The 25,442-nt window shown below is 41.5% G+C and overlaps 2 protein-coding genes across 2 annotated transcripts; one reads left to right on the top strand and one right to left on the bottom strand.

The window, feature by feature from the left end:
- The first annotated feature begins 4,389 nt into the window (after positions 1–4,389).
- LOC136097873 (tubulin beta-1 chain) lies at positions 4,390–7,176 on the top strand. Its single transcript, XM_065830718.2, has 4 exons — positions 4,390–4,523; positions 5,197–5,305; positions 5,581–5,691; positions 5,901–7,176. Exons 1-4 carry the CDS (start codon positions 4,467–4,469, stop codon positions 6,959–6,961), a joined length of 1,338 nt encoding a protein of 445 aa, XP_065686790.1. The 5' UTR covers positions 4,390–4,466; the 3' UTR covers positions 6,962–7,176.
- BPHL (biphenyl hydrolase like) lies at positions 5,900–25,442 on the bottom strand. The gene is made up of 7 exons (XM_065830720.2): positions 25,332–25,442; positions 22,293–22,396; positions 19,706–19,872; positions 15,560–15,713; positions 13,120–13,251; positions 10,406–10,529; positions 5,900–7,551 (listed from the first exon to the last, which is right to left on the bottom strand). The coding sequence occupies exons 1-7, from the start codon at positions 25,394–25,396 to the stop codon at positions 7,461–7,463; spliced, it is 837 nt and encodes a 278-aa protein (XP_065686792.1). The 5' UTR covers positions 25,397–25,442; the 3' UTR covers positions 5,900–7,460.

Raw genomic sequence — 25,442 nt, 5'->3', positions numbered from 1 at the left:
GGAGCAAACTGAGAGCTGCTTTTGCAAATATGGCCACAGTACCTTTCCAAGGTCACAGCAGCCAAATGCCAGGCAATGATACGGTACTTCTTTATCCATTAGTATTTCCTGTTGTGGATGAAAAAAATGAGTGAAACTGGTGACATCATGCATCAATTTGTATTGTGTTCAACACAGCTAACCTAATATGTAAACAACCCTGTCCATTCTGACTGCAATTACCTTTCTTCTTGATAGTGGTATTCATTTACCACATTAATTATTACCTCACCTTTGCAAAAATCTGCTGGTTTTGTAGTTGTTGTAATTGTAATTGAATATTATAGTGTACTGGGGCACCGAGATTAATAAACCATCAATCTGGTGTTGCCAATCACACAGACTCTCCCTCTCATTTTCACAGAATCACAGAATTGTTGAGGTTGGATGGAACCTCTAGGGATTGTCTAGTCCAGTCCTTCACTCAGCCTGGGAGGGTCAGCTAGAACCAGTTGATCAGAGTTGTGTCCACTTGGTTTTGAATACCATCAAGAATGAAGACTCCACAACCTCTCTGACCGTCGTTCCAGACAAATGTTTAGATGTCTTACGTTTAGATGGAATTTCTATGCTCGTTGTATCTCTTCCTGTCACTGGGCACCACTGTGAAGAGCCTGGCTCCATCTTCTTTACTCCTTTCCATCAAATATTTATATACACTGATAAAATTCCCCTGAGCATTCTCTAGGACAATAAATCCCAGCTCCCAGCCTCTCCTCATATGAGAGATGCTCCAGTTCCTTAACCACCTTCATGGCACTTCATGGAGACACTTCAGTCTGTCCATTTCTCTCTTGTACTGGACAGTACAGAGTCAGATGCAAAACTCCAGATGTGCCTCATGGCAGTTGATCCCCTTCCTTGACCTGATGGTAATACTCTTCCTAAGACAGCCCAGCTTGCTGTTGGACAACCTTTCTGAAAAGGCACATTACTGACTCATGTTCAACTTTGTGTCCACCAGGACCCCCAGGTCCTTTTCTGCCAAGCTGCTGTACTGGTGCCTGAAGTTTTTTGTCCCCAGATGCAGGAGTTTGCACTTCCCCTTGCTGAAATGCATGAGGTTCCCACCAGCCCATTTCTCTAGCCTGTTAAGGCACCTCTGGATGGCAACACCACCCTCTGGCCTGTCAGCCACTCCTCACAGTTTTGTATCATCAGCAAACTCACTGAGAGTGCACTCACTATATGTCATTAATGTGGCTGGCTTCTGAACTTTGTGTTGCTGACGTCAAGCCCTTCAGCCTGGCAGTTCAGCCAGTTTTCACTCCATCTCACTGTCCATTTATCTAGGTCATACCTGATCAGTTTGCCTATGGGGATGCTATAGGAGGCAGTTCAAATGGCTTCACAAAGTAAACAATGTTAACTGTTCTTCCCTCATCTACCAAGCCAGTCACTTAATTGTAGGAGGCTATCAAGTTGGTCAGGCATGACTGCCCCTTTGTAAATCCATGGTGACTACTCCCAGTCATCTTCTTGACCTTAGTACGTTTGGAAATGGTTTTCAAAATAATTCATTCCATCATCTTTCTAGGAACTGAGGTAAAGCTGGCTTGCCTGTAGTTCCTCAGATCCCTCTTCTTGCCCCTCTTGAAGTTAGGAGTGACTGTTTTTTTTTTCCCAGTCCTTGAGAGCCTCCCAGACTGGCTTGACCTTTCAAAGATTATCAAGAGAGACCTTGCAATGCTGTCAGCTACTACAGATTTGGGGTGCATCTCATCAAGACCCATAGGCTTTTGTATGTTCCATTTATTTAAATGTTCCCCAAACTGATTTCCCTCTGCCAAGAGTAAGTCTTCATTGGTCCAAACTTCCCAATAGGTCTCAGAAGCTTGTAATTCCTAATGGCAAATCTTAATAGTGGAAAACAAGGTGAAGAAGACAGCGAGTACCTCATCTTTTTCCATGTCTTTTTGTCACTGAATACGTATCCTGCCATATTCAGTAGTGGGTCCATATTTTTGACGATACTTCCTTTTGCTGCACATGGACCTGTAGCGGCCTTCTCACTGTCCTTCACATCCTTTGCTTTGGCTTTCCTAACCCTGCACACTAGAACAGAAACTCTGTGTTGCCCCTGGGTCACCTGACTCTACTTCCACCTCCTGAATGCTGCCTTTTTACATTTGTGTTTACTCAGGAGCTCCTTGTTCATCCACACAGGCTTCCTGCCACCTTTACTTGATTTCCTGCTTGTTGTTGGCATAAACCATTCATGAGGCTGGAGGACATGATCTCCAGAAGTCAACCAGCTCTCCTGGACTCTTCTTCTCTCCAGGACCCTCTCCCATTGGATTCTTCCAGATACCTGGAGAGAGTAAAGTCTGCTCTCCTGAAGACCAGGGAACTGTGATCCTGCAATTTGCCTTGTTCTCTTCTATCAGGATCTTGAACTTCACCATCTCACAGTCACTGAAGCCAGGGCTGCCCTGAGCCTTCACAACCATGACTACTACTTCTTTGCTTGTAAGCATCAGGTCTAGCAGAGTGTCTCTGTTTTGTACTCCTTGAACATACGTGTCAGGAAGTTATCATCAGTGCACTCCACAAAACTCCTGGAATGCCTGTACCCTGCTGTGTTGCCCCTACAGCACATATTGGGAAGGCTGAAGTCCCCCTTGGGGACTAGGACCCTTGAACATGAGACTTATTCCAGTTGTCTAAAGGTATTATCTACTTCTCTCCCCGATCAGAAGGTGTTTAGCAGACACCCACCACAACGTAACACATATTGGCTTGCCCACTAATCCTGAGCCTTTAGTTCTCAGCATGCTCATCATCCACTCCCAGGCAGAGCTTTGTACATTTCTCCTGCTCTCTCACAGAAAAGGTTACTCCTCTTCCCCACCTTCCCAATCTGTTTTTCCTAAAGGACTTGCATCCCTCCATTGCAGCACTCCAGTCGTGTGAGCTGTCCCACCATGTCCCTGTGATCCCAAGTAGCCCGTAGCCCTGCAACTGCACACAGATCTCTAACTCATCACATTTGTTGTCCATGCTGTGTGCATTGGTGTAGAGGCACTTCAGAGAGGCACCCAAGCCCGCTGATTCTCCAGGAAAAGTGTGAGTGCCTGCCCTGCCATGCTGTCCCTTTGGCACTTTCACACTGTGCTTGAGGTGGATCCCCTCCAGTTCTGTTGTGCTGAATATGAGGTACAACATTTTGCATCCTCTTTGCCAACTGGCTCCACCACTTTCTTGTATCATTGTGGGTTCTCATCTCCCTTCCCTGGTCCTAGTGTAAAGCTGTCCTCACCAGGCTGGCCAGCTGCATGGCAAAGATACTTTCACTACTGAAAAATCTACGGCTTTGAATTAATTAATGTTTTATAGTCAAGTTCAACAGTTTCTGCACAATCCATTATAGACCTTACTGAAATTTATTTTGGATATTCTCCTTGGCAGCAGTGTAGATACAGGTGTGTTCCTCAGTTGGTTCAAATATATTGTTCTCACTGTTGTTCTTGAACTGTTCCTCCTTCCTCAGTCATCCACCGTGTACTCACCTCAGTTTATGTCTATGAGGGAACAGGCAGAGATGCTAGGAGGGGGATCATAAAATCTTCCAAAATTAGGTGCATGGTAGGTGTCTGGTAAGACAGAGCATAACTTCCCTTATAGAAAAAAAGATATCCCATTCCTATGGCTGTTCAAACTATCACTACCAGACCATACCCAGAAAAAGTAGCAGCGTAGTTTCACACCAGCCCTCTGCGTTCCCAAAAACAGAGACCGGTAAGTACAGACTTGGCAGCATTGGCTAAAGGAGGGTTCTGCTTCTTGAAAGTGGCTGTGGGCTCTGTCATCACCACCCAGTCCCCCGAGCCTTGTTTCGGGTCCCTCAGCTATAGAAAGATTATTCTTGTGCTGAGAATGTATTTAAATATGATTAAGCAGGTCTGAGCTGGAAGTGTAGGCTTGAGGGTGCTAATAAAACATCGCAGTGCATGTTTTGCTGCTGCAGTGCAGCAGAGGTGAAAAAAGTATGGGGATGAGCTTCAACAGGTATGCAAGAAAGAGTTAGGCTTTATTTTCTATTTTTCACTTTTTCAGCCCAAAACGTGCCACGCCTTGTCTGATTCCGGCGTTTCTCCCGCCGGTTGAAGGTGAGGTTCCTCCGGGGCTTCAAACCAGCCGCGGCCCACGGAAGGGCCCACGGAGGTGCCCGCGGGCCCACAGCCGCCCACCGCGCCCCACCGCACGGCAGCCTCGGGTGCGGGCGGGGGTCCCGCCCCGCTCCGCGGGAGACAATACCGCAGCCACGCCCCACCGCCGAGCTCCCATTGGCTCCACGGCGTTCCCGCATGACGTCACCGACAGGGCGGGGCGCGGCGCCCAATTTAAGGGGCCGCGTCGGGCGCGGCCGCTGCAGGGGCTAGTGCGGCGACAGTTGTGAGGGCGGGAGAGCTTTGGACGCCTGCACCATGCGTGAGATCGTGCACATCCAGGCCGGGCAGTGCGGCAACCAGATCGGCGCCAAGGTACGGGCCAGCGCGGAGTGGGGCGGGAGAGTCTTCCCGCCGCGGGGTGCACGGGTCACACCCCACGGGTAGCGTGAAGCCCCGTCCCGAAATGAAAAGGAAAACGCGCCATGGCTTGCTAAGGCATCACGGCTCCTGCTCCCGTGTCTCCCGCGGTCTGAGCTGCTCTGCCAGCCGCGATGTAGCTGGTCCGTCCCTGCCTTCCTGCAGGCAGCCGTGGCGACCCCTGTCCCCCGCCGGCTGCCTCGCCCTTTTGCAGCCATGGCGCCAGCTCCTGAGGGAGCGAGCCAGAGGTGTTTCAGTGCCACGGATAAACCCCCATCGAGGGTGTTGGAGCTGCTGTCACCTTTTTGTAGTGGCTAAGAGGGTCTTAAGCCACTTCCAGACAATGGGAGACCACCAAACTGAGATACCTGGGGTTTGTCATCTCTAAGATACAAGCTATAAAATAATTATCTTGCACTTCTGTGCTCCAGCTGCCTGTCTGCTCTCCATTAATTCAGCTGCTGCAGCCAGAGAAGCCCTTTTGCACTGACTCACCTTCCTCCCGGGCAGCTGCTCTGCCATGTGAGGGAGTGGTCAGGGCCATGGCATGCACGGACTGTGCTGCTGTGTGTGATTGGCACTGGCCAGCTGTGGTTAATAATTGCCCTTTTCAAAAAATGTCTTGTAGTTCTGGGAGGTCATCAGTGATGAGCATGGCATTGATCCCACTGGCAGCTACCATGGGGACAGTGATCTGCAGCTGGAGAGGATCAATGTCTACTACAATGAAGCTGCTGGTAAGTGTGTCTGCTTCCTCAGATATCCTTAAATAAATAGGACAGACATGCCAGTTCATTGAGGCTGGAAAAATCCCCGAACAAGAGCTGTCATCTGCCAGTGATGCCTCTAAGAGAGCTTTGTTCTCAGAATGGCTCTGATAACACAGTAGTCTTGGTTGAGACAGCATGTCTCTCCAGTGAAATGCGGGGAGGCGGAAGGGAGCACAGCAGGGCTCCTGTGACGCTGGCTGCCGACTGTGGGGTTGTAACGCTGGCGCTGGTTCTTCCTGCAGGTAACAAGTATGTCCCACGGGCCATCCTGGTGGACCTGGAGCCTGGCACAATGGACTCTGTGCGCTCCGGCCCTTTTGGACAGATCTTCCGCCCTGACAACTTTGTCTTTGGTAAGTGAGGCTGAGATGGAGTAGGAGCAGGAGCTGCAAGCACAGGGAAGGGTCAGTGTGAGCACGCAGGTGACCTGGGGGGACCGAATACCAACAGCATAGTAGGGATGGAAGTGAGGAGTGAACCCTGTGGGGTGGGACAAGGGGGATGATCTCTGTTCCTCCCGTGGGCACTAATGCAGCACCTTGCTTTGGGTCTACCCTTCTAGGTCAGAGTGGGGCTGGCAACAACTGGGCCAAGGGGCACTACACAGAAGGTGCTGAGCTGGTGGACTCTGTCCTGGATGTGGTGAGGAAGGAGTCGGAGAGCTGTGACTGCCTCCAGGGCTTCCAGTTGACCCACTCGCTGGGTGGCGGCACGGGCTCTGGGATGGGCACCCTCCTCATCAGCAAGATCCGGGAGGAGTACCCCGACCGCATCATGAACACCTTCAGCGTCATGCCCTCGCCCAAGGTGTCGGACACGGTGGTGGAGCCCTACAATGCCACCCTCTCTGTGCACCAGCTGGTGGAGAACACGGATGAGACCTACTGCATCGACAACGAGGCCCTGTACGACATTTGCTTCCGCACCCTGAAGCTGACCACTCCCACGTACGGGGACCTCAACCACCTGGTGTCGGCCACCATGAGCGGCGTGACCACCTGCCTCCGCTTCCCCGGGCAGCTGAACGCTGACCTGCGCAAGCTGGCGGTCAACATGGTGCCTTTCCCCCGGCTGCACTTCTTCATGCCGGGCTTTGCCCCTCTCACCAGCCGCGGCAGCCAGCAGTACCGAGCCCTGACGGTGCCCGAGCTGACGCAGCAGATGTTCGACTCCAAGAACATGATGGCCGCCTGCGACCCCCGCCACGGTCGCTACCTGACGGTGGCCGCCATCTTCCGGGGACGCATGTCTATGAAGGAGGTGGACGAGCAGATGCTCAACGTGCAGAACAAGAACAGCAGCTACTTTGTGGAGTGGATCCCCAACAATGTGAAGACGGCCGTCTGCGACATCCCCCCGCGCGGCCTCAAGATGTCCGCCACCTTCATTGGCAACAGCACGGCCATTCAGGAGCTCTTCAAGAGGATCTCGGAGCAGTTCACGGCCATGTTCCGGCGCAAGGCTTTCTTGCACTGGTACACCGGTGAGGGCATGGATGAAATGGAGTTCACGGAGGCTGAGAGCAACATGAATGACCTGGTCTCTGAATACCAGCAATACCAGGATGCCACTGCTGACGAGCAGGGGGAATTTGAAGAGGAAGGAGAGGAGGATGAGGCTTAAGTTACCTGGTATCAAAGGAACTTCTGTAAAGCAGGCATGTGTACTGAATGACTTCTGATAGTGGTGGTGGAGCACGTTCTCTAGAAGCTGTGTACCCAATTATCCTCTTAGCACTTGTAATTTTGACAGATTTCTTAATGTAACACTTCTGAATTCTAGTTATTACAATGGTTTTTGTCCTTTAATGTTAAAAGCACATAAAGGCATGTATTCTAGATCATGTTTTCTGTCTTTCTTAACACCTTTATTGGACACAGAACAGTTATTCAGCCTGTGCAACAAGACTTAATTTTAAAGACATATCAGAAATTCTGCAGCACAGTGGTGTGCTCCGATCCACTGAGGCTTACATATTCTCAAAACGTGTGCTTCTCATGCAAATATCTTTCATGTTTTTTTCTTACAGGACTCAAATCTCCCTGTAACTTGATTGGAAACTGAAAGCCAACTACAATTCCTAAACAAGGCAAGAACAAACACCTCTAACTTGTTTTACAGTTTAAGTCTGTAGGAAATCTTCAACTTGCCTGTTGAAGTCCTCTGCAAAACGCAGGTGTAGGTTATGCTTTCCTTCTGCCATCAGAAGCAACCTTACAAGAGGGGGAAAAAAAGCCAAAACCCACTGAATATGCACTATGTTCTGTGAGTATAGGTAACTAAAATATTTGCCTTTTTCCTTGCTCTTTGTTACCCACATACAGATCTGAAGTAACTCTTAATTACTAATCCCTGTCTACATGGTTCAGAATGTGAACCACAACAACAGCTGAAGAAACAAGCATAATACTTGCTCCACTTTGGGGAGGATGAACTAAGCTCAAAACAAGTTTTTGTATCCTAGACCCAGTTTCTATGAACCTTTCTGGTGATCTGCAAAGATCATATTCCAAAATTAATGTGAGTGGGATTGCATCTTTAGAAGGTACGTGAGGTATCAGAGCTCTTTTGCCTCTTTCAGAGAACAGTGGTTGTGCTGGACAGTGAACATACAGAAGAGATCACTCCAAAACCAGATTTTTAGTCCCCACCCAAGCCTGGCATTTGAACTTTAATCTTTCCGCAAAAAGACAAAATCCAAAACTAACACCATCCATTAAAATAAAAAAGGAAATCAGGATTTCTTCAGCTCTAACAAAACCTTCACAGATACTACTCCTTAGCTTAAATTTTTAGACTGTAATACCAGTAACAGCGTGGCAAATCTAGAATGCTACTTGCTGTTTCTTTCAAACTGGGTAAAACTTTATACCTTAGGTATGTAATTCTAACGCCTCATTGTGTGAGGCTGAGTAATGTTTTGAATTTTATACTACTACTTACTAAGCAGTTTCAACAGAGCTAAAACCATCTTGACTGATAGTTTCCTATGTTGCCTTCACATCATCTAACTCCATTACAGCAAGGAGGATCTTGCTTCTTTCAGTGGTAACAAGTGCCATTTTGTCTCGGGGGCAAAGAGCAATAGTGTGTGAACACACCCAACTCTTCTAGCACCTCTCTGAATTTCATTAAGTCTGTTTTGTTAAAGACAAAGCAGCACACAGTTGTGCACACCTATAACACTCTGTGCTGTTCCCTACTGATGTTAAGCCACTGTAATGGTACTTAACTCTAGCCATACCACACAAATACAGAATGATGGCACATTTTTAGTGAGGGCAGGTGATGTATCTGCACTACAATCAGTGAAAGCTTTTTCTACTTTACTACTAGATAAAAATCAAGGCAAGAAAAGTTGATGGTAGAAGCATGTGTTACTGAAAAGGTGCTAAATTTAAGGTTTTCCTCTGCTTCACAATGGAACATGTCATCTTTAATGCAAAGGAGGAAGGGGGCCATGTACCTAAGTATTCATTTCTGGGAACACTGTTGGTCTGATTCCTCCTGTGATAAACACATATATTGGGGGAGCACTTCAGCATGAAGACATGCAGAGAACCCCTTTACATGTTATTGGATCACAACTTCTAGCACTGTTTTCTCCTCTGCTTATCTTCCAAAAAGAAGCTATTATCTGATCCTTGTCTAGTTTTTGTGATCACTTGCCTTAGTCAGCATCTGGAGCATTTTAGAGCTCAGTGAAACCTAACAGGATGATGGGTGTTCTGAGCAGGGCATGTGGGAGTAACTAACTAGCAGACATGGAATAAAACACATGCATGTGACTGTTAGGAAGATCTCTTGTTCTCATCTTTCCTGTGGCATAATGCATGTCTATGAACAGCAGGGCTGACTTTGAGGTAAATATATCATTCAGCTTTTCACAGAGATGACACCAATGAAACAGTTCCCTACACTCTGCCTTCATAAAAATGGGGTTTGTTCTCCTAATTCTTTCCTCTAGTGTCAATCATCACAGTCTGTTATTGAGTAGTAATAGAACTCTTTGTGTGTAAATCTATGAAGAAAATTCAGCTGGTGAAATCTCAGTTTTTTATAGGAAGCTGGAGATTTCAAATGAAGCAGGTGGTGCCCTGAGATTTTCTTCATAGAATCATTTCAGTTGGAAGAGACCCTCAGGATCATAGAGTCCAACCATAACCTAACTCTAGCACTAAACCATGTCCCTAAAAACCTCATCTAAACACCATTTAAACACCTTCAGGGATGGTGACTCCACCACTTCCCTGGGCAGCCTATTCTAATGCCTGACAGCCCTTTCTGTGAAGAATTTTTTCCTAATATCCGATCTAAACCTCCCCTGGCACAACTTGAGGCCATTTCCTCTTGTCCTATCACTTGCTACTCTTCTCCAAAGTATCAAGTGATAGGACAAGAGGTCAACCCCCTCCATGCTACAACTTCCTTTCAGGGAGTTATAGTAATCTCTGAGCATTTTTCTCATTTTGTTTTTCTTAAAAACACTGAAGATTCATGGCACAGTTGAAGAAACAAGATCTTTGAGGTGGTTGTTCACACCAACAAGGCACAGCAAACATAGATATCCTATGCTTCTCTCCAGTAACTGGGAATATCTCTCCGTTCATAGCATCTGAATTCACTGGTCCACTGAATGAGGCAGAACTTATTTCTCTTGCAACAAAAGTATTGAAATGGCAATAATAGAGGAGAAATTTCCTTTTTCAACAAATGTTAGGGAACGTTTCAGTGTGTGAAGTGGAAAGAGGAAAAGGATCTTACTTGGTTTCTCTTGGAGAACATTAGGAAGGAGCTTATTATAATATTGTACTTGTATCACAAGAAAGGTTCAGCTACACCATTTGCACTGTAACTTGCTAGTGAAGTTTAGAACAGTTCTGTCTGTGGAAGAAACAACTTGTCCAAATAGTTTGTGGTGGTGGTTGTTATGTGTTGTTTGTTTGTGTGTTTTGTTGGGTTTTTTGTTGTGTTTTGTTTGTTTGTTGTTTTTTTTAATTACTTTGTGGATTTGAACTTCTTCATTTCTTCAACAATGTTTTATAAATACTCCATCATATAACTTACCGAGAGCCTTTGATGTGCTTATGAATGTATTCTGCATGAGCCCTTGGAACCAAAGGGTCTTTCTCACCATGAATTATAAATGTAGGGCATTTAATATCTGGCAGCAACTCTTGGCAGATATTACCTAGGGAAAAAAAATAAATTAAGGTCACACTTCATTTTAAAATAGTATTAAACACTGAAACCGCTTCTGTAAAGGACTGTGAACTCCACTGGGTTCTAGCTATTGCCTCTCGTTGTGGATAGCATGCAATTAATCTGCAGAATTGTAATTAACACTTCTTTCTCCAAAATGTTATTTCACTGAAATTTGCTTCATTAATGGATACTAGCACAAATGGATAGAGTGAATGAGGTACTTCTGTCCCACATTTCCCTCGGGCTCTCTTTGACTGTTCAAAGCAAGTATATGCAGCTCTTCCCTGACTTTGTTCTTTTCAGCCTGAATCTTACGTCCTTTGTGTTTAGGCTACTCTTTGTCACACTGGTTGTCCCTTAAAAGATTTGCTACTTTTATTAACAAGTTAACTTTGATTGTACTCAAGCCTGTTCCACCTTCCAGACCCTTTGTGGTGTGCAATGAATAACTCTTTCAGACAAATTACACTAAAACTATTCAAAGGTTATTCTCCCTGCCCATTCTTCTTATAGAACTTCAAGAATAATTTTATGCTTACTAGTCTTTAGTCTCACTAGAAGTAATTTTAATGCTTTTCCTTAAAGATTCTTCTATTTATCCCCCTTTTCTTTTCCCTTGTCCCTTAGTAACCCAGTTTCCACACTCTTTGACTAACTTCCCGTGTTCCTGCAAGAGAATCTGTGGGCAAAACATACTTGATGAGTTTTATGTTCCATTTCTCTTTGAGTTAGCTTTGGTTTATTTGTAGTTGTAGCCTTGCAGCTATCAACAGCTGTACAGTTAATGTTCATATACGCACAGTTTCCTTAGCTCTAAAGTCATACACCATTTCACTGAGATTTTCCAATTGTTTGGTTATTTATATAGTCTCAGTTTTCAGTTCTACCAGTTAAATGTTTTCATTTAGAACATTTCACACGTAGTCCTCAAACACCTGCACAAATGTTGACTGTTTTTCAGAACAAGTAACAAGTAAATTTAAGTTATTTACCTAAGGACATAGTTGGCAGTCAAACTATTATTTCCTACTTTCCACCCCTAAACCTGTTTTGTACTATAACCACTTAGATTATATTTACTCCAAAAACACAGAACAGCAGGAAGAATCTTGAATTTTGCAGTGTTACGCAACTCATAGGGTTTCATTAAATGATGGCACCTTCTAAAAATTCATTTCTTATGGCATTTCACACTAAAAACTGTCTCATTTAGGGCAAATAGTCTATTTCTTAAACAGAGCTTGAGTTGAATTTTTGACCAATAAAGGCTTTGCTGTCCTCCTTTTATCTCAGATGAGCTCTATTAATGCCTTTTCTTGTATTTGCCATATCTGTACCTTTTGTGCAGTGTCTTAACTCTAATTTCAAGGAGGCCTGCTTGTAGTCTAAGTTGCCCTCCCCAAGAAGGAAAAAAACCTGCAGTTTGATGGTTTCTTATCTTTTTTTTTTTTTTTTTTTTCAGAGAATGTTAGGCTTTGTCCAATATCTGACCCAGTTACAGCATCTAGGTAATTAATCTCCTTGTTACATGTCTCTAGGTGGCTTATTTTTTACAGTCACTCCATCTCACCATGTTTGAGGCATGCACAGGCAGTAAAAGGATGTCACAGCCAGAGTTTCACAAGCCTGGGCTTTGGTCTTAAGAATAAACTAGTTTTAAGAAGATATTAGAGATGCATTCTAGAAAGGGTATAATAAAATCAGATCATAATTTGTTACATCACTCTACTGGGAGAACTTTTAGCATCTGATCATAAGCAAAACTTTATGGAAAAAACATGAAATGAAGGAGTGTTTTCCTTGTAGTACCTGCTACCTATTAATGTATATTACCTCCCATCTTTCATTACGAGAGCTACAGGAAAACGTATTAGAATTACAGACTCCTTATATTTCTGCTTTAGGCAAATTAAAAGCAATCTTCCTCTGAATTAAACCTAACTGTAGATATCCTTGGCTGCAAAAGTCTATGTAGAGTAATTGTAGAAATCTTCAGACATGAATATTTAGTAATTATTTTGTCTAGTTTAGCTATTCATTTTGGATTTTTAAACATCTAGCCTGTGTCAATACTGTTTCCTAATTCTGAGTTCCTGAAATTTGAACTTCTTTTTTAACTCATTATAGGCTACTAGTTTTGAAATAGTGCTTCAGCTCCTGTTTGCAGAAAATTGAATGAGCATGCCTCACTTTTGGGATATCGTGACATGTCACCAAGAGGTAACACTTTGACACTGAACACTGAGAGGAGAAAAAAGCTTGAGCAGTATCCCTCCTGCTCAGTCTGCCCAAAAGCAATGATTTAATAATGTTGTTTTGTGGCAGAACAAGAGGAGAGAGTGATCAGCTAATGCTTCCCATAAATGTGTTTTTCTCCTGTACCTTGCTGGTTCTGTGAACCATCTAGAAAGTAATTGCTTTATTCATGAGGATGAGTCAGACTCAGGTTTTAATGCCATATGCAGTCCTTCCTTTACGGGCTGCTAGGAGTACTGTTAGATTTTTTTTTTTTAATTTTGTAATCCAGAACTGTCTGCTACTATAATTGCTTCAGTTTAACATTGTAAAAGTCTTACCATCTGATCTTTCAGCAAAGCGAGATATTCCATCTACCCAAGCCTCACAGGTTTTTGCGAAGTATTTAAGTCCATACATCTCTTCTAGTGGTTTCTTGACTTTTTCACTCCACTTTGAAACATCTCGGATGCCTACATAAAATAACATTGAAATATGTTAAGTCCTTTCCAGCAAGAAGATATAACCCAGTACTGTCAACACCTAATATGAGTAAGTTTTTAAACCAGACTGCAGATGTGTATTTCAAATTTGAAATTGCACTGAATGTTTTTAAATAATTCATACTACGGAAAGGGTATAAAAAAAGGCACTTTTATGATCTCTGCTGGGGTCTTTCTGGGCTGTAGAAGGATCATCTTGTTAGTGTGGTCACAAGGAACAACAGAAAAAAAATAATGACCAAAGGACTTAGTCCTAAAACTCCTGATGCTTCTTTTTGAAGGGTTTACAGAAGAAGAGCTCAAGGAGGTATCTTGTGTATAAAAAGGGGACTGTTTCATAACGGTGTGCCAGAGCTGGCAATTATTTTTAATATCCTTCAGCCTTTTGCTTTGGCTCATAGATGGAAGTTCTTCCATCCTACCAGTATTCAGAGGAAGGAAGTTCTTACTAAGGCATTCCAGCAGGCTGACATCATGGTACATTTGCCATGATCTTACAGAAAAACAAGCAACTCTACTTAGTAGAGCTCTGTGATTCATGGCATGCTGGCTAAAGTTGTACAAATAACCTGACCCTTTAGTTATTTATTTATCAGATTTACCTATTTTTTCCCCTCAAATTTCCAGTATTGTTCACAAACCAGATATCCACGGGGATGACTTTCACTAAACTGTATTACAGTTGTACAGCTTTGTATGGATAAAGCTCAAAATAATGTTGGCATAGTAGAGAACCTGAAGGAGACCTGAAAAGTACTGAATCATGAAACAGCAATGTATGCTATTAGCAAAACTTTTGATTGGTTTCAGATGGGAATTCAGGGAAGAAAGGAGCAAGGTGTTAACAAGCAGAGCCTGTCCAGCCAAATAAGAAAGGTAGCAATGGTTGAAAGTGCTTTATAGCAGAATCGGATTGGAAATGAGTTTGCTTACTCCAGGCTAGCTGTTACTGTTTCCCTCAAAGAATCTCCTGTTTTACCTTTGTGGCTGGCATTAATTTAAAAAGGGAGAGGGGAAGACAATGTTGAAAGGACATAGATACCAAATAAATGCCTTTCTCTCCAACCAAACCCTGCCCTGCAGCTGAGATGCCTGATGGGTCGGCTGTAGGCTTGCACTGCTCCTCCCTGAGCTCCAGCACACAGAGAGAGATGTTGAAAACACCACCATGGGGGGGTTCAAAAGTCAGCATTGCTGTGGGTGTTCTGTGTAAAGTAAGACTTCTTTATTTATTAATTTATTTTACATTTTAGCCTTTTGGCTGATACTGACATACATTTCATAATTATAGAATAAGAACTTGATAAATACAAAAGTATGTAAAGAAATAAAGCATCACTTTCACAGAGCTAAAAAGTGTTTTTCTTACTGAACTAAAAATATACTACTACTAACAGAAGTGCTTTAGTTTAGGTAAGTACATATGTGCAACACATACACTTGTAATTTAGCTGAAGACAGTCAGATTTCACAGCTGGTATAAATCAACCTCCAGTCATTAAAATGATATTATACTGAGTTACACTTATTGCAGGCTTGTGTGGTTAACGTTTAATTTCAAAAAGAAAGATGGCCCCTTTCTGAGTTCACTAGCAGTTTTTCTGTTTTCCTTTAGAGTGACAAATAATCAGATTCTATTTCACATGGCTGGAACAAGGATCAGAAATCCCATGCTTCTTTACTTTGCAAAGGTTTTGTAACCACAATAATTAACTTCAAAGGAATGCAAATTAGAAAGGCATCCTGGGACACTGGCTTGAATGATTTATTTGCTTCCTGAACTCAAATGGTAAGTTATGAGCTTGTTTTCTTACTGTCTATGCATTATATAGGCCCTAGGGGCAAAAGCTGTTATGTGCTAGCCCAGTGATTTAATATGAACCTTGTTTAAAGGTTGTACAAGACGTGAGAAAAGAAATCAAGCCTGAGGTCAATAGTATTATTTGGAATTTATTTTTAGGAATTTGTTACAGCAACAAAAATTTGACTTTCTGAAAACTACTGATGAGCTATTATAACTTAGGCTTTTCAGCAGCTTAACTGGTAAGGACTTGTTAAAAAATCTATTATATTACCCCTAGAGTACCTGTTAGGGAGTTTCTCACTATGACTTTAATCTATTCCTATACTTAGAAACATGGTGAATTTTGTGTCCTGTTCCTTTAGGTTTGTTGTGTCCTCAACTCTGTCTCTGCTTAGCTGTTACATGACTAAAATTCTTAGGTCAAGAAGAAATGAAAATAAATCTTTTAGGATACAATATTCAGCTTGTACATACCATTATAAATTCTCACATCCTCTTGAGTAACGCTGGCATTTGCTCCCCAGACAACCAACTTGTGGATAAGCGTTGGATACTTTGCAGCTGCAATTAGGGCTGTAATTCCACCATCACTCCACCCCAGCAAAGAGAACTTCTTAAATTTCAGTGCCTTGATTTGTACAAGAAAGTTATGTGCAAATCATCAGCTGGTTGTACAAGCAAATACCAAATATTTCTTGAAAACTAACTGTACAGATTTAGACACAACACTATAGTTGAACTATAGTTAGCTTTCGTAATTAGAAAAAATAATTTTCCTGCTATACATAAAAATACTTAAGAAAAGGTCAAATATTTAGCAAACAAGAAATTATGCCTGCCCTTCCAATTTTCTACAACTATTTAATGAAACAGGCAGTAGCCATATTAGATTCTTGCTGCATTTAGAAAAGCTCTTTTGAACTTAAGAAATGTTTATTTACAACAGAGAGTAAAGACCTTTCCAGAGAGCCTGATGGTATTAAGAATCTGTGGATTTTCATGGTATAAAGCTGGCAAAGGCTATCACAGTCTGGGATGGTATGTAACACAAGACTAAGATGAAATTAAAAAAGAAAAAAAAAAAGTTTAAGACTTGAAAAATGGAACCCAGTTATCTAATTTACTGATGCCAGCTGATCTAAAGAAAAACCTGCTCTATAACAACCAAAAAAATGCTTAAAGTATTTGCTACATGACTGTATCAAATTTTAGTGCCTAATTCACATTTTCTGAAGCTTTTATGTGCATGGTGAATTGCAGTTCAAAACAATAATGAAATTCCTCCTCCTCAAAAAGGAACGCTCAGGGCAAAAAATATGACAACCAAGATCTTAACTAATTTTGACTTGTCCGATGTTTTCCACTAGAATTTGAAACTCTTGTTTCCTCATATATCACAATCTATGGCAGGGGGTATCAGCAGGGACAGGAGAGAGGATTTTGTGTGTCTGATATACAGGGTGCAAAGGGCGGGAAAGGTAAAGGCGCTCAGGAGCAAATGCATCTGCAGGTTGTACAGGGACAATATTCAATAGTTAAGCAGCATTTGCAGTTTTGCATATAGAGATCTCAGTTTGGAAACACTTTTGCAAACCAACAAATATTTCAAAGGGATTTGTTGTTGTTTTTGCAGAAATTACAGCCTTTTAGGTATGATTAAGGAAGACAATGTACTTTTGGAGGAAAAAAGAGCAAGTTAGTCAAATGGGTTGTTTTGGTGTTTGGTGGTTTGTTGGTTTTTTTTGTTTTTTTTTTTAAGTCCAGGCCTGCTTTCTTTGGAGGGAAGAATGCAAAAATGCTGGCAATGAGAGAAACAACTACAGAAAGATAAAAAGCACTTTCTAGTCTGGAAACTTAAGTCCTGCTTGTAAACTCGGTCCTCAGGTGAGGCATAACTTTATCAGTCAACTCGATACCTAGTAAGCTTCTACTGCTATCAGATTTTTCTGGTTTTGGCTTCTTACTTGGTATAAGGCTTGCTGTAGTGTTGCTCAATATTACATTTCACCCAGCTAAGCCTGAAAAGAAAATAAAGTAGGGAAAAGAAAGGGACCTGTAAGGTAAGAGCTGACAGCAAGAGAACCTTGAATTTTAGCAGCTGATCGATCACAAGTTGGCTCTGGCCTGCTGAAAAATCAGTTATCTGTGACGAACTTTGAGTGTTGAGCTGCTGAAGGGTTACTGGTGTCTTGGCAAGTTTCAGGAATTGGCGGCAGTGCTCGTAAAGCTGAAGATTTTGCTGTTGCTGCCGCTGTTCCCCTACTGCCAGTAGCAAATTACAGATCTCAAAGTTGGCTGATGAGTGGAATAGCTGGTTAATTTTTTTGTTCTTCATGCCAGGTTATTTACCAGAGCTTCAACTGCGATCTGTTTGCTTCCAGTATTTCTCTTGTTTAGCAGCCATTATCTTGTTGCATTCTTTGGCTTGTCTCAGGATGCATTTCCAGCAGGAGGAATTTAACTTAACCTTTGCAGCCTTCCAAAAAACAATGTGATGTAACAGATGTGTTGGATATGGTATGCATGTTTGCTTGCTTTAATCTTTAACTACTTACAGTACAGGCCTCTACCTAACACTGGCAATAACCTGAGAGTTGGTTGCACAGCTGGTCGCACAGCTCAGGTCTGTGGGTGATTTTGTGCTGATTTTACCCTGCAAGTGAACAAAATTTCTTCTGAAATCTCCTCCATCCCAGACTATGGGAAATCCAAACAAACGACCACATATGCTATGACAGGAGTAACTTACAACAGTGAGTTGCAATGCAGCAGCACTCTGCACTGAATGCTTTCATTGGATCACAGGGAGTATATCACAAGTAAGGGTTACAGCTGATCTACAAAAACTTGGAGAAGTCCAAGCTCATCCTTTCACTAGGTCAGCAGCTCCATAAGTATCAATACTAATTATTTCCATAATGATTCTTTTACTGTTATCGGCCTTTGCAGGCGTTAGGCATTGGGATGGAGTGCAGCAAGTGGCCTTACTTGCATTATGCTCCTTTTATTTCAAGCAAACTCCTTCAGAGAACACATGCGGTGACACAGAGCAGACTTGTCTGAATCAAGGTGCTAAATACTCTGCAGAATTCCAGTTTTTGTTATTTCACAGAAACCCTACAGAACTCACAGCTCCAGCAGAGACACCAGAATCTGAAGGAGCCTTGAATAAAGGTTCTGAAGTCTCACCTGTATGGATGGGCTTTTTGGCCAAGTGTAGGCCAGATGACATATATATATATGTATATCAATACAAAGCCCTCTGTAGGAGTTATGACTTTGTTTTCTTCTGAAAATCCCAGCTGGGGTGATTCCTGGCGATTTCTGCTATCCTTTATGTTATGCTAAAATAGAAGCAAGTTACCCATGCTTGGAAAGATTTTAATAACTTGTTATTATATGCTTACATCAATAAATATCTTCAAAAAAACAGGATGCTCTGCCTTATTTGTTTTGGCAGCTTTAGAGATTGATAGGCTGTGGTGCTGTTTGACTGGAAGCTACATGGTTACATACTCTTTGGGGACAGCTCTGTTTTCTTTTTTGCATTTATTAGTATTTGAACAGAGGCAGGAAAAAAGGGGGTTTCAAACATTTAGACTGGAAGTTTGTCACCTATCCACGGCAGCATCTTTATTTTCTTTGTTAGTGTAGCAGAAGGAATTGGTGATTTACAGTGCAGAGAGATTGCTTTTATGGTTACAGGGCAAAACTGTGTCTTAATCCTGATTCTGCTGTCAGATTTATTTTGTTTTGTTATGCAGAATGCTCCATGAAGGCTGCATTTCCAGTTTCAGATGGGTTTCTGCAAGGTTACTGCTTATTAAATACAGTTGGATTGACTGTCTGAATCTTGTCTCATGTTTTTGGAATTTTAATGCTTAACACGGCCAAAGAGGCATAGCTTAACGTAACAAAGCCAAAATATTAGTTAAAGCTAAACCAGAAAATGTTAGCACTTATAGGATGGAATAAAAGAGGAACACAGAAACACAGATTTGAAATAAAAAATTCTGCAAGATGAAGAAGTAATAACAGCTTTAGGCCATATTCTTTATAATCACAATAGCTGTATTAGTTATTAAGATCTGGTATGATCACAGGAACCTTTTGAATTCCCACAAACACAATTCCAGTAATATGCTGTAAAATGCAAAGTGTCAAGTTAATTTTAAATATCAAATGTCTCTTGAAATGGAATACTCAAGGCAAAATGCCAAGACTCTATTAGACAGAGAACCTTCTAAGAATGTTTCACTACTGTAATCCCTTCAGTTAGAGCACCTGGCATAGACTTTGGTTTTATATACACTTTACCTAAACTTACATGGTTCTTGGCTGCAAAGCTCTTAGGGCAGGGTCTTGAGATAAAAACATATTGCTTTATAATTAATTCCCTCTGCTAAACCTCTGTGTATACTGCGGAAGAGATGGAAGAACTATTTTCCACAATAGTGTACATCTACCCAGTTTTAAGCCTTCATTTGTATGCTCTTTTACTTAACTTGCTATCTGCTGGAAACAACCTGCTTAACAATACTCTTCCTTCTTCTCATAATGTAAGGAAAACGGCTTTTAAATATATATGTAAAAAATAATAAAGTCTCAAAGTAGATTTACCTGCATAAGATCCACAGCATCTTTTGCATCTCTCTCAAAGAAATCTGGAGGAAAGTCACGAGATGGAGGAATGGACTGTCCATATCCCCGAGGATCCCAAGCAACAATTGTGAAAAGTTGCTTATTCATAGACTTAAGCTGTGGTCCAAAATCAGTTTGACCACTCCCTGAAACATAATTTTTCAGTTACAGTAACCACCATAGTATACACATAGTATACATACTCTAAATGGAAACCTGGGGAAACTTGTACCTTAATTCTAAAAAAAAAAAGGAGATGATTCATCAACTGATGTACACTTTATTTCTAATTGTAAATAACCATTGCAACTCTCAGAAAGGAAGTACCAAAATAAAAATCTCTACAACTACCTACAATATTCCCAGAGCAAACCATTTCTGGCAGGTGTGTAAGCTTATCAAAACTTGTGCTCTACATGGATGCTTTAAGAATCTTAAACTGAGTTACCTGGGTAGGGATTTCTCTTTAACAGACTTCAAGCACTAGCATGGTCATTGCTGTTTGTCCAAACAGCACAGAAGAAACTGAAAGGGGAGCAATATACTGACTCAAGCTACAAATTCATAGGTGAAAAGCACTGTGCAAAACATTTGTTGTTATTTGATAAAATACTTGTATGAGAATAAAGCTCAGCTTAAGGCACCAGTAAATACTTCTTTGCCTGAGGAGACAGTGGTGATACAAAAGCATAAAACTGTAAGTTTTGATTTTTCTAATACGTATGTTACCAAAATAAGCCAAATGCAGCCATTTTTGTGATGCAGAACAGCTTCTTTTATAGATGACTCAGACCTTCAAAGAATTAAAAAGTTAAGTACTCCAGTCTATTGCACTAAGCTATCTATGAACACTAGCATGAAGGTAACACTGAAATTTATTTCCTATTTAAATTATGGTCTTGTGGTAACAGGATCATAAGCTACTTGACTAAAGCCTGTTCAGATCGAGTATATTCAAGTGATGTAAATCAAATATCAAATTGGCTATCCATTGTTATATTAAAAAGGCCATTTAAGGGCATTTAAGATTTTTTTCTGTTTACTTGGAGAAATATGTCCTCAGATATCTCCTCCTATACCATCAACTTTTCTAAATGCTAAAAAGGCTGTATACAGCATACCATAATGAGCTGACTACAGCCTGACATGATCTCTCCTGAGTCAGAAAAAAAATATCAGGTTGTTTGAAAAACACCAACGCAACCTGATTAATTCTAATCATGATTTCTTACACAGGCTTTGTATGACTCTCTGCACTATCATGCATATACTTGCTATACTATATTATTTGTAACTTAAAAAAAAATCCACAAGGCTGAAAGCATATCTAAATGCTGTGTTTTCTTAGTACTTTTCCAGTTAAAAGGGAAACATCATATTTGTTTTAATGTAATTTACAACTAGCTTAGAGACTAATTAATTCTGTTTAACTAAAAGCACCTATCTGGTTGCCATGACATACTTACTAGTGTCTGTTAATACTGTAAGTACTATACAATAATATTGAAAACAGTATCAGTACAAAGGGAAGAAGTAAGTCCAAGTCAGAATGTAAAGCCCACGCCCACATGTTGCCCAAAAACATTAAATCATAAATTAGTAAAGGTAAACATATTAAGTCTGACTATTAGTTTGTAATAATGCTAACTGAACAACATACGACTACCAAAGCACCCCTAGCATTAACTTTTTTCCACCTTTCCCTTGAGAATTCTTTGAAAGAAACAAACACTTCACAAAGACTTGAAAATGTTGCTGCCAAGAAGAACAAATGTTTCCTGCTCTTCACTTCTTGACATGCTGTCATCTTGATCCAGCAATTGAGTTAAGTGTGAGCCCAGCTCTGAGCACAGTAATGGTCCTACTGACAGCCTGCTACGAAATAAGTCTGATTGGGTCTTTAGAACTGCAAGAACACAGGAAGGGAAAAAAAAAAAAAAAGGCTGTGTTATTTTTAAAAGATTGTTATCAAAAGCAGAGGTCTCAATGGACAGATACTGCTTAGTTAGCAGAACCTGTTGCCAATCTCAAGAAGCCATTGAGAATCTTAATGATGTTGCCCTGAATAACCAAAAAATGAAAACACATTTTTAAGCGAAAAGCAAGTCTCAACTATGCCTTTTTCGCTATGATAATGAACTGCAAGTGCTGCATTATGCCTATTAATTCAATTGGAATGCACCTAGTTTCTAAAAAGGAATGCATAATTCAGCTTGTGTAACAAATACAGCTGACCTGATTTTTTCCCCTGTTGTTTTGCACCTATTTTCCACCTGTGCTGGACAACCCCTTTATACAGTTAAATCCAAAAGTGTGAATGACAACTACACAAGTCCAAGACATTGTACAAAAGGTGCCTGGTGAGATAAATGAAATCTTTAGAAACTGTTAACTGACTGTAATAACTCTGCCTTTTCCTATCTGCTGTATGTGTAGCAATTTTTTAAATGACCATGGTCCATAATCGGGTATCAAACATATTACAACATAGTTTTGTGCATTCTAGCTTGAGACTGGATGGCGAAAGAGTTGGGCGCTCCACAAAGATAAGACAAAATCTCCAAACCTAGCATTCCGGGAAGCAGAAGAACTGCATGGCTTCCTTCTCCTGTCTGCTGATAATGCAGGTTGACTCCATTCACTTGGACTTTGGCTGATGTTACTGAAGTACTAGGGTTGAGGGGAGGGGAGAGAAAAAGGGAAAGATTCAGACAGTTAATTCTCATTACTACATGGTCATTCAAGAAATACAGAATAACTACTTTTTCTAGATGTCAGTGACAATACAGTGAGATTTATATGGGTCACTTGCCTTTCAAGGGTGCACAGAAGACTAAACAAAAACTTGTTAGGAGCAGAGCAGTACCCAGTCGTAACCGCTACATAACATTTGTACTTAGGTTTCAATAAATGTAGTTAAATTACTTAAGTTAAAGGTGAGGAAAAAAAGAGACTTGACTGCAACAAGGGGAATATAAAAGCAGCTTCCCATGGCTACAGAAATGTGTCGAGAGAAATATATGAGAGGAGAAACCCCATTCTGTCACAGCATAAATTTTGAAATGGCTGCTGTTCACCTTGTTATTACAAGGCCTCTCAATTGCCAAAGAAATCACAATCTATTATTATGGTTCCCCATGAACCAGAGGGTCTAAAACAAAAACCACCTTGCACTGAGATAAGGGTGGAGAAGAAGGATGTGATAATAATATTTGTCAGTGTAATCTCAGCAGGACATAATGCTTAATTGCAAAATACCGCATGACCAAAAAACCCACCCATTAAAGAAGTACCACAAAAACTGATTGTGGAAGCCTCTTCTCAGTCCTGGCCGTTATAACTCAACATCAGCTTTCAGTACAAAGCAAAACATGTGTAAATGCAAACAGGTAACCTGAGATACCATGTCTAGATACAAACACCTGGTGAGAAAGCAAAAGCAGCACAGATTGAAGGTATCCTCTTAACAGTACAAACCATTGCAAGGTCTCCCAAGCAAGATTGTGTGCTAATGGTTGCAAGGCATCCTTTCAAAAACCTAATTTTATTTAAAGGTAGTAACATGATACTAATTTTGCCATTTGCCTACCTAATGGTTAACCCTGCACTTCTCAGTTTACCTAGATAAATGTTCTTGCCTCATGAATTCAATCAATGTGAATTTCACACACATACTTACAGAAATGTTGTTTTCCAGTCTTCCATGTAACGATAGTATCTATTTCATTATATGTACCGTGTAACTCACTAAAAATTTAACATATAAAATCTGGACTAACTACAGCATGTAAGCATAGTCTCACTCATATAGAGCCTAAAAAGATGGATTGAAGGTAAAAAATCCCACAAACTGAAATTTTTGTCATAGGGCAAATGAAAATGGACTGTTTTACAGAACAGGATCTGCTCTTTCTACCTGTGCACACCCATGGCAAGAACACAGCTCAAAGAAACTCATTGCACCATTATGACTTCAGTGAAATTTGCTAAATTATTATGCAAATGTGATTCAAGTGATTAGTTTTGACTGTAATGTTAAACCTCCTTTAAGTCCATGTATCACAGCTGATGTGGCTTTATACTTCATAACTTGAATTCTGAAAGTAGCACTCAGATGGCGTTCTTATCCCTTTTTGAGTATCTGAGTTTTGCTTTTTTCTATTTATACATTTGTTAATATATACCGTCTTTTGGTTTGTCACATACTTAAAAAGGCTATTTTATCCTAGTTCTCACCACAGCAAATGAGCAACTTGCTCTTATAAATGTTTATAGAAATGTGTTGTGTTTTTTTTTTGCAGTTAGTAATTGCCCCAAACATTTCCACTTCTGACTAAAACTGAAATAATGACCATCTAGCTACCTTTTTCTAAAACAAAAGTGACCAACATGTAATTTAGGCAAGGGATGCATATTCTGCTTTCCTGACTCAGATGTGATTTTTTAAAAACAGTTCTACATTATTTAGGATTAATTATTAACATCAGGGAGTTGAGAATTTCACAGGTTATGATGTCTTTCTATTCTTGGATCCTAGTGTAAAGTTCAATGGAATTCAGGAGTTTCATGTGCAGAGTATTTTCAACACTTTCTGGACTAAGAACAAATTAGTTGTTTCGTTGTTTTTTTGGGTGTGGTGGTGGGTTTTTTTGGTGTTTTTTGTTTTGTTTTATTTTAATGTGCTGAGACACTGCACTGGAACTAGCTACACCTAAACCAGATTGGGTCTTCCCCACACCTAGCTTCTTTGAGTCTGAAATAACTTCAGTATGGATGTCAGCATGAAGATTTTTGTAAAGTTTTCTTAAAGACTGCATTTTCCACTGGTTGGCATAATCAGAAACCATGTTAAAACAAAACAAAACAAAAAAACCCCACTATGTTGTAACCGAATTAGCAGTGTTAAGATATATAGCTCTTTGAGAAGCATTTAACACATACTGCCTATGTTCACCAAGACAGCACAGATGCAGCGCAGGCAGATCTTGTACTGGGGCTTGCTGGAGGGCACACTTCACCTCAGGCTCTGTAGGAGCAAGTTTAATCTGCAAACTACCTTCCTGTTCCAGCTGTGCTATGATAGAACCTAGTCTTTATCTGTGCGGGGAAAACAAAATACCGTATTATGTCTGGTTTATTTATGATTTGCAGAATAAGCGGTATTATACACATATTACATATATATATGTACTCTCTTCGCAACTTCAGCGGCCTCCAGGGAACACCTTATCAGCGGTGGCACAGAAGCCGGGCGTTCAGCAGCACGTCCAGCCTTGCAGGGGAAAATGGAGCCGCAGAAGTGAGGGTGACAGACGGACGAAAAGGGGCTGCGGAGCTTTGCTTGCACAGCGAAAGCAGCGAAAGAGAAAGCTCTTCCCCCCGCAAAGCGAGACGAATCTCCCTGAGTAACGGCAGGAGGCCACACGTCCGCCTACAACCAGCGTCCCCACCTTGTCCCTCCCCAAAATCTACACCCCCTCTGCTAAAACACCTTGTTCACCCCGCAGCCCCCCGGTGACAGCCACCCGAACCTGTCCGGTATCACATTCCTCAAGCCCCGGGCGGAGGGGAGGGAGCTGGGGAAGGTGGCGGCTGTGGCTTTTACCCGTAGGAGGCGGCCGGTCCCCGGCACATGAGCAGCGCAGCCCGGCCTGCACTCCTGCAAGCCATATCGCCCACCCAGGCCGTCCTGCCGAGGAGGGGAGGAGAGAGAAGG

This window comes from Patagioenas fasciata, chromosome 2, assembly GCF_037038585.1.
Source record: "Patagioenas fasciata isolate bPatFas1 chromosome 2, bPatFas1.hap1, whole genome shotgun sequence".
Taxonomy (NCBI): Eukaryota; Metazoa; Chordata; class Aves; order Columbiformes; family Columbidae; genus Patagioenas; species Patagioenas fasciata.
This window is presented reverse-complemented; position numbering and strand designations above follow the sequence as displayed.